The sequence below is a fragment of the Phoenix dactylifera genome, chromosome 6 (genome assembly GCF_051530095.1).
Source record: "Phoenix dactylifera cultivar Ajwa chromosome 6, Ajwa_hap1_PhDact_Kaust_v1.1, whole genome shotgun sequence".
NCBI classification, from domain to species: Eukaryota; Viridiplantae; Streptophyta; class Magnoliopsida; order Arecales; family Arecaceae; genus Phoenix; species Phoenix dactylifera.
The window spans coordinates 31,185,047-31,194,764 of record NC_143195.1 but is presented as its reverse complement, the minus strand read 5'-3'; the positions used below and the strand labels follow the sequence as shown (position 1 = coordinate 31,194,764).

The window sequence follows — 9,718 nt, the reverse complement described above, 5'->3', positions numbered from 1 at the left end:
TGAAAAAATTGGTCAAGTTTACATTGGCAGTTTTCACAATAGCTGAAGCTCTAATTCAAAAGCTGCAGCCTAAAAGGTAACAGCTATGTTATCTTTATTCGCATACATATTCATCCCTATTGTGCTAAAAGAGTAATCCTACATAGAAAATGACCAGTCCAAAATTTCACGAGAATACAAGCACATGAAGAATTGCAGACCTGGTATGATTTTGAGGCAGATAAGGATCTAACTTTCCAAACAAGCCTACCAAGCATGACTCTCCGCCCTCTTTTAGTCTGCTCTTGATTGGCCTGCGCGAGATGATAGAATGATGCCAACAATGAGGCCATAGAGGGCCAGCGCTTCGGCAAAGATGAGGATAAGGATCATTCCAACAAAGAGCTTGGGCTGTTGTGCATTAGCTCTGCAAAACAATTAAGACAAACCGCAGCAAATTTCAAAAGGTATTCTAGTGGTAAAACCATTTTATCCAAATAAAACACCAACATTCCAAAGACCACTTATTTTCATTTAGTAAAGGCCAGGGCCATTTCAAAACCAGTTTTTTGTGGAAAACCTGAAAATTTGAAAGCCTCAACTTGTCCTAACTATCATAACCACCAGGTTTTCTGATACTTGGCTGATGGAATTTATCAAGCGATCTTCTTTGTTTGTTTAGCAAAACAGTCGGCTGGGCTTCCTTCTACTCATCAATCATCACAGGAAACTATCTTTTAAATTTTAGCTATCGACCTTACCATTTGTTTTTCTTATTTTGGAGAAAACTTGATGAGGATCATTTGTTCACCAAACATGTAAAAAGAAACTGTATCATTGAAGAATATGTCTGGAGAGAAAACTTGTTATATCTTTTTATGTCCATTTGTTAATTAAGAAACATATTGAATAAATGCTCTCCCACTTGGATCAGCTTGTTTCTCAAATTTGGGCGAAGTGAGCATATTTTAGATGATCCACTGGTTCTTATTCTGCATTGATAACAATCCTCCCTCTTTTAACAAAGATGTTAAAAGCCTAAACTAGGTAAAATTTATCTTCATAAAATTTTAGTTGTTGACCTTCAAAAATCAGTGAACCTTTGAATATGACAAAAAAGCCATATTTTCTTTTACAGAAGAACATGAAAATTTGTATTTGTTAAAATATTTGTATTTAAGGATGGCTTTCTTGTAGGCAAGGCCTTCACAGAGAGCTTTCTCATGCTTTGAAGTAGAAGTTGCTAAGAAAGAAAACTATTGAATTAAATCTTTGCCACACAGATTTGCTATGATAGAAATTTACTGAATTAAATGTTTGCCCACATGGATGAGCTTTCCTTTTATTTCTTTCTTGTTTCCATTAACCATATATTCATGACCCATTTCTGCTTACCCTTGACATTTGAACTTGCAACAAGCCAATGAAGTCAATTTTAACAAGCATGGGCGGCAACAAGCCAAAAAGACTGCACAAAAGAAAACCCAAAGGAAAGCCAGAAAGTAACCAATGAATAATATGTGGTATGAAGATCTATGGAGCACTGTTTAGTAACTTTGGAATCAATAACTGAAGAAAATCTGGAGAAATAGATCAGTCGGCCAATAAGGCCTGACTTTCCCTCTGTTTTTGTTCAGACGTGGAAGAATCTATTAGGTTTAAGGAAATATTGTGCATGTAATATTTTTTTATACAAGAGTCCCATGGAACTCGATTTGGAATGTTGGTTGTTCCCCTCAAAAAAGAATAAGGGAAGACAAACTGGGAGTGAAGACAGACTTACGAGTTTTAAAATGCACAAAAGCAAGCTATCATTTCCCCTTTTTCTTCATCCTACAACTTTATTTTTCTGCTGCGACAAGATCTAGGCAGCAGATTTTCTGTCCTGCTGCAAAGAGTATGATCACTGTATCCTTTAGGTTGTGTTAGGAAAAGGAACAGAAATTTCTGGTATAACTTTTCTAGTCCTCAATAGGTAAAGTTAATTGCAGGAAATTGGGATGCGTCTTAAAATTGTGGTTGCATAAAGTGTTCTTATCCCCATTTAATAATTGCATAATACCAGAATACAGCTGACAACAGTGTGGTTACTTTTTTGTTAAAAAAACAAATATGCTCCAATCTTTGTTGTTAACTTTTGCTAACAAGGGGTGTTTTTATTTTCGGGTCATTTTAAAAAGCAGGTGGGGATAAAATGGCAGGGAGATGCTATGGAACGGCTGCTCCTAAGATATCCTAGGTTTGACTGAATTGCAAGGGATTATGAATCCCTGCATCTATTTTGGCAGCTCAACAAAAATAAGATGAGATAATAGGCTCTGTCCAAACTCTATCCACCTTCGATAGGGGCATTGTCTTGTTATAATCCCAGCAATTCGGGGTCATAAGAGAGCCAAACTTAAGACATACCTGCCCCTTTGGCCAATTTTTGCACAAAGTATCTGCCTAGGACTTGAACTTGTGCCATTGTGCTTCTCAACACAACCCTTTTACTATTGCTACAAGCAATAGCCCCTTAATCTCCCTCATTATCCTTGTCACGACCATAAGCTGTAGTCTGTTCAAATCAGGTGCTCACCTAAAATAAACGATCCTATACAGCATAAAGCACTGATTAAACACACCACATAACACTCCTCTTCCAGCCATTGGATCCTAAGGTCTAGATTGAAATCAATATTTAAATTATTCTGCTATCCTTATTGAAGTGATATGTCTATCTAGCAAATGATAGTTACCTGCCTCGATTCTACTCAGTTTTGAACTGTTGGGGGCGGTTTAGGCCCCTAACCTTTTTTTTCTTTCCCTTTTTCCTTCTTTCCTTCCTTCATTCCTTTTCCTTTTTCTCCCTTCCTTTCTTTCTTTCCTTTTTCTTCTTCTTCTTCCCTTCCTTTCCTTCTTTCCATTTCTTATTCTTTCCTTCCTTTCTTTCCTTCCTTTTCTTCTTCTTTCCTTCATTTAGTCAAGAGAGACAAGCCAGCCTCAGAAAGTGGACTCTTAGCTCTATGATATACTCCAATATTAAACCTATAGCAAAAATTATAGTTCTGGGAATCCAAGCTTCAACGATTACATGTCCGAAATTGAAAGATGCTTATGATGCATGGCAAAAACTACTACATGTAAGACATTCGACCTACCATATAGTAATTTGACTAACCGGCAATATTGATTTTATACCATTAGCATGTCAACATGCCACAATAATAAGACAAGGACTTGTGTATAATAATGATGTGCCATTAAAAGTTCCTCAAATTCCCTAGTGGAAGTTGCTATAGAGTCAATTTCCGTGTTTACATCAGATGGCAACAAGGACTGCCAATCCTTTCTTACCCCCAAACGACTTGGTGATGATTGCAACACCACTTTATGCATTGATAGGAGAAATTTAACTTTCATGTTTCTGGTATGACTCAAGAAGGTAACCCAAGGATAAGGTATAGAACTTGCAAGATCATATAGTAGTCAAGATTTTTTTCCTATTATATTTTATTTCTTTTTTTACAGTTTTATAATTTCTTGTTAAGAATTCTTCTACCAAACCACAGCCTATTTCAAGTTTGGAGACCGACCATATCATCATTGGGACGTTATTCCCCAATCGTTTAAGAGTTGTTGGGTAAAGGTGATCTCATGGAGGAAAAATTGAAGAGAGTTGTTGGGCCAAGGTGGTCTCATCAAGGATAAATTGAAGTGTTCATGTGTGGCCGGTAAGACACCAGGTCTTAATATTTTCAGACAGCCACGCTGTTTTTTGTTTTCAAAGCAAAGCCTATACTTGCACTCTAAAAAGAGGCTATAGTGCTAGTATCATTTCTAAAAATATCTGCAAGTGCTGCAGAGAAATTATGAGCCAAATCAATAGTATAATTTGCTTCTCATAGTATAAATTTTCAGAAGCACATAGGAATCATGAAATAAAGAGTTTGTGACTTGTATAAGGAGCATGCTGTTGCATATAAGTGATTTTGTTAGACAGGTAATTTATATTATTCCTAAGATTTTTGATTAATGGATTCTGTGAACCAAGGTCGGCAGAACCGTTCCGAACCGCCCAGTTTGAAGCATCTCGAGTCGTACCGGCCGCAGACAGAGATGGTTCTAGTGACAAAAACGAGACCTGCGCTGGAGGAAGAGAAGACAAAGGAAAAAGAGGAAGAGAGAGAGTGAGGGAGGGAGGGAGAGAGAAAAATAGAGAGGAAGATCGAGGCTGGCCTCCGCAGCCGACAGAGAGCCGCCACGTGGATGAGGGAGCCACGGAAGAGGAGCTCGCTCCAGTCCCATATTTCCTTCAAAACAGAGGCCGGAGGGGCTCCTTTTATTTTTAAGATTTTTAAGTGAAAGTCGGCAAACCAATTGCCAACTTCACTTAATTTGTTTTAAACACAAGGAACCAGAGGGAGCCCTTCTTCCACGGTTTCCCGGCAACTCTCTAGCCTCCTCTGCGCAGCGGCTCTTCGGCCCTCCACCGGCCTTCCTCGGCCTCCTCCTTCTCTCTTTCTTTTCCTTTCTCATTCTTCCTCTCCCCGCCTCTTCTACTATGTCTATACGGACTCGACATGGCACAGCACGAGCTCGTACCGACTCGTTCCATCGAGCAACCAGAATGGTGCCCGATACCAGTTCCGCCGACCCTGCTGTGAACTTCATCAAATCTCAAAAACTTTTTGTATCTAGTCAACTTCTTTTATCAACCTTTTTCCACATCATGGATCCTATTGCTCTCGATAATATTATCTTGTCTTCAACCAGGCCTTCACTACTCAAATATTGCAACTATCAATAAAATAATTTCTGGAGTAACAAATAATATATTTTGAACCACTTTATATGATTCTAGGCAAATATCCATGAACAAATATTCCTGACTAGATAAATGTTTGCATACGATAGGTTGAACAAGAATTGAACAAACAGTATTACCATGTAAAGTACTTTGAGCATCCATAAAGCTTAATTGGGGCCTTTGACCAGTAAAAGCTTAATTAAGTATTTTCAAACATCCATGAAACATTAAAATAATCCTAAAATAAACATTAAAAAAACCCAAAAAAGTATCGCACCAGTATCAAACCGGTATGCATTTGCATATCGAGTGTTGGTACCATACTATACCAGTTAGATATGGTTTGGTATCATACTGTACCGGTTAGGTGTCAGTATGATACTCGAAATTGGAACCACGGGCCTTGATCATGCCAAAAAGAGATTCTAGGGATAGGAGAATGAAAAAATAATCAAGGGAAGCAAATCATGCAGAGAGAGGGAGAGAGAGAGATCATAGGGGTGATGAAAGAAATGTTTTTACCCTCTTCCCCTTATAAAATCTCTTTGTGTCTCTCATTAACCTCTTCCTAGTTTCCACATTTCCCTAAAGCATTCGCATTATTATTTTAATTTCTGTTCTATATATTATATCTTATTTTCTTATATTTATTTTATATTTTATTTAACATATTTTGTTTTTTAAAAAGTTTTTTACCTTTCATTTTATTCTCTTTTGTCTTCTTTGCAAACAGTTACTGCAAAGGCACACTATTCATTCTGCTGAATCTTGCAGGCTTTAAGTAAATGGAAATTTGGTAGTGTGTTTTCAATTAAACCCATCGGTGCATTGATCTTCTCAGAAAATGATGAATGATTTGATAGATAAATCAATTATCACCATAACAAGAGTGCATTGGCTAACCTATTTCACTGGAAAGAATTAATTTGTGACTTGATACCTGAACACCATCTAACCAATCAAGGCACCAAGATCCTTGTTGAAGAATCAATGCACCATAATTTTGTCAGTTTTATTTAAAGTCTCATTCAGATCAATTTACCCCATAAATCGCTCATGCATATCTTGCAACAGAGCAAAAATCTCACATTGACTAAGACAGCTTAGAGATAACAAATAAATAGAGGCACATCAATGCAGTAAACGGGTCAACAAGATGCATTTAGCTTTTTTATCTTCAACATCCATCCATAGCCCATCATAAAGATCATGCGATGGATCACGAATTAAAACCAGCAATCAAAATAACTTTTATGGTTTACATAAAAATAAAGCTGACAGCATAAGAATCATTTAATCTCAGCATTCATCCATAATTCATCAAAAAAAAAATCATTGAACGGATCCTGAGTGAAAACCCAATAATCAAAATCCTACATTTCTGAAAAAAAAAAGTGGACAGCGTTTTCATTTAGAGGGAAAGAACTTGCGAAAGCCTAGCTTGAACAAAGAATAGGATCAAGATTTAGACAATTTCCCAACAGATCCATTCCGACCAAAAATAAGACAAAAAAGAAAGAAAGAAAGAAAAAAGAATTCTATATTCACAACACTTTATAAAATCAAAGCAAAATAACAGCAGATCTCAAAAGAGAAAAGAAGGGGGGGGAGGGGGGGGGGGCATATTGATTGGTACCTGACGCCGGCGTCGCCGACGATGCCAATGGCCATGCCGGCGGACAGGCCGGCGAGGCCGCAGGCGAGGCCGGAGGAGAGGTGGGCGTAGCCGTCGAAGAGGTAGTAGGACTTGGCCTTAGGGTTGATCCCGGTGCTGATGATGACCGCGATGATGAGGCCGTAAATCCCCAGCACTCCCGCCATGACCACCGGCACGATCGACTTCATCACCAGCTCCGGCCTCATCACCCCCATCGAGGCCACCCCCACACCGCTCTTCGCCGTCCCGTACGCCGCCCCCATACCTGTAATTCAGAGAGTCCAACAAACCGACGGCTCGGATCAGATCCAAGACATGATCATCATCATCGCCAAGAAGAAGAAAGAAACGAAAGAAAGGGATGATTATTTTTATTCTTACAGGAGAAGACGAGGGCGGCTGCGGCGCCGAGGAAGCCGAAGAAGGGTGCGGTCTCGTCGCCGCTGAAGCTAGACATCTTCGAAGACGAGGGGGTTGAGAGGCGGTGCCGGAGACGCTTCCCTTTTATTTTTCCGTTCCAAAGCGGGAGGAAGAGGAGGAGATGGAGTGGCAGAACAGAAAAGGCATCGCCAACTCTCCGTTTTTTATTAAAAAGAAAAAAAAAAGAAAGTAATAAGTTGTTTCCACGGTATTGGTTTGCGGCGAAGGTTCCTGCTTGTGGTCTTCCGCGCGACAGCGTAAGGAACCGTACAGCTCGATTTTGACGGCAGCTGATTTTGGCGAAATTCCAGCGCGTGAGGGAAACCGTGTAATTCGTGGTGAGAAAGGCTGGATTTTCGCTGGCACACGTGAACTGATGGAAAGTCGGGTCGGACTGGGGACCGCATTGGAAGCGGCCGAGTTTTTATATACGAGCGCCCGCATGGGAGACTCGTGACATACAAAATCTTGATGATATGATTTAAGAAACTGGTCAATAATATAAATCCAATCAAATTTTTTCATTATTTTTAAATAATTATTTTTATTATGAAATTTTACAATCAATATCGAAAATTAGATATTGTATGATTTACATTATCAGTCAATGTTTCAATGTTCTGATGCTAAATATATATTGGTAGAGATCTCGAAAACTATAATTTTTTAATATTTTGCTCACACCTTGACTAAGAAATATTGAGATCTTAGTTCGTCTCACGGCCTGTCGCCAATCTAGATGGCCGGTGTTTTACCTATAAGAGCCTAGATGGTAGCTGATTAAACTGTCAATAGCCACGGCGGTCCAAGAAGGCTTAAGACAAGATACAAAAAATTTAAGCCTAAACTTGGATTTTAAGATTCTAGGACCAATCGGTCTCACAATCTTGAGTATTGATGCATACAGTAGTTTGGGCTAGGCTTGTGAGAATGATTTGCTAAACAAGAGTATTGAAACCCTCTTGATTTATTAAAAAATCTAAATATAATAGTTTGGCAATCTAGGAGTGATCGGAACTGGAAATTTGGATGATCCATAATGCTCTAGAATTTAATCATCATGCACGTGCAAATGTACGTGGCTACTCCTTGAGATTTTAGATATAGAACAAATTTAAGAGGATGTTAGCATGAATTAGTTGCTAATATACCTTGCTCAGCAAAATTTTTAGATTTTTTTATTTGATGTATTATATTGTTAACTTCTTGTCTCAATTATTTTTTCACTTCACTCTCAGCGTATGGTCTTGGAGAACATGACTATCTTCTCTTTCTCCATGTTTCCATTAGGAAAGGATACTCCAATAAGCCAAATATACATATAAGAACATTTCAAGAAGCCAAATATATAAAAAAATTCTTCATTATAAGCTAAAATGTTGCCTCTCAACCATAGTTTCTCTCTTCACGCTCCACTGCCACAAGTTCTCTTGCATTTCACTTTATCATCAACCACTTAAAGGACACTTTAAACAAAGGTAACACAGCCATCCAACACTTCGATGATAATGTTCATACTATAAGGTTAGGTACATTTTTTCCTTTTTTGGATAGAAGTAAGGTACATTTTGACATTGTCATTTGACTTTTATATGATAGAACAATACATGTATGCATCCTGCCTTTTTTTTTTTTTTGATGAAAAATATGAGGGGGGAGGGACCAGCCCACCCGCATAGCAGCCCTTACTGGGGCCCCCTTTCACCAGAAAATATTTGATACAGATCGCAGGTTTTCGCGTGCCTTCTCCGACTTGTGAACTCACCGCCTCACGTGTGGGTACGTCACCCCAGCGCCACCTTGGTACAGGTGAAAGAAAAACATATCCGCCAACAAGCCGTCCGGGCGTAGAGCATCCAGTCCCTTAATTTAATCGACGCCCGCACGTTTCAAACCTGGATAACTTGGATGGAAGTATTGCCCCCTCACCACCAGACTACCACCTCAGTGGCACATCCTATCTTTTTTATTAAAGCCTTGAATCATTTATTTGTGCATGCCTTGAAATTTTTTTGTAACAACGGGTATATTTCTACGTTATATCCATCGTAGTTTCTGATCATCTTAAAGATAATAAATTTGTCGTTATTGAAGGCTCTTTTCATAGTCCATGGATTAAACTTCAACATGTCAGGTCCATAGATGGACATTTGAACTAATTTACTTTTTCATATTTCTCCTTTGTTTCTTTTCCTTTCTTTGTTTTGTTCATCTTGTTTTCTTTTCTTCTTCTTTTTTTTTTTTCGCTCACTGTGTTGTTATTGTTGCTGCGTGGCTCGCCCAATGAAAAAACCCTAATGCTATTGAATAAGTTGGATACCAACCCATCCTTTGTTTATCACGGTAGGTTTATCATTAAGACCAGCAAATCTGAATCTAATCCAAATCAGCAACCTACGGATAGTTATGGGTTCAAAAATAGATCTATAACGGAAAAATCATGATCCAGGTCTAGTCTACCGAAAATGTATCGGCCTAATCTTAGTCTAACCCTATCCAATATTGGCTAGGAGATCGATTTGTATGAATAGGATCAAACATGGATGTGATCATGGCACCATAGCTTAGCCAATATACAATGCATAGCATATCAGCACACTTGTACCCCTCAATTTTTTTGAATTTATTAAATTATATTTTCCACTTATTGCTTTGATGCTGGCTGAAAATTACAATCCTCTTGGAATCCAGATCCATATCTAATTTCAACCAGATGAATGCAGTGTAGGATATACGTCAACATATTCGTGCCCAATTTGCAAAATCGACGAGCCATATGGCATCTGGTCTACTCCGACCTATATCCTGGCCCAGCCCCATCCTTTCATGGACGCGGCTTGGATTAAAACCTTAGACTCCAACATCTGGTCCAC

General features: G+C 38.7%; 1 protein-coding gene across 1 annotated transcript; it reads right to left on the bottom strand.

Moving 5' to 3' along the window:
* Positions 1–6,999, bottom strand: LOC103716904 (V-type proton ATPase 16 kDa proteolipid subunit). Its single transcript, XM_039126674.3, has 3 exons — positions 6,807–6,999; positions 6,405–6,690; positions 1–406 (listed from the first exon to the last, which is right to left on the bottom strand). The coding sequence occupies exons 1-3, from the start codon at positions 6,880–6,882 to the stop codon at positions 274–276; spliced, it is 495 nt and encodes a 164-aa protein (XP_038982602.1). The 5' UTR covers positions 6,883–6,999; the 3' UTR covers positions 1–273.
* Positions 7,000–9,718: the final 2,719 nt, after the last annotated feature.

Excerpts from the sequence above, each read along its gene's own strand:
- LOC103716904 (XM_039126674.3), bottom strand. The coding sequence starts at position 6,882 with ATGTCTAGCTTCAGCGGCGACGAGACCGCACCCTTCTTCGGCTTCCTC. Across the intron at positions 6,691-6,806 it reads AGCCGCCCTCGTCTTCTCCT|GTATGGGGGCGGCGTACGGG; the intron begins GTAAGAATAAAA and ends TCTGAATTACAG. Across the intron at positions 407-6,404 it reads GTCGGCGACGCCGGCGTCAG|AGCTAATGCACAACAGCCCA; the intron begins GTACCAATCAAT and ends ATTGTTTTGCAG.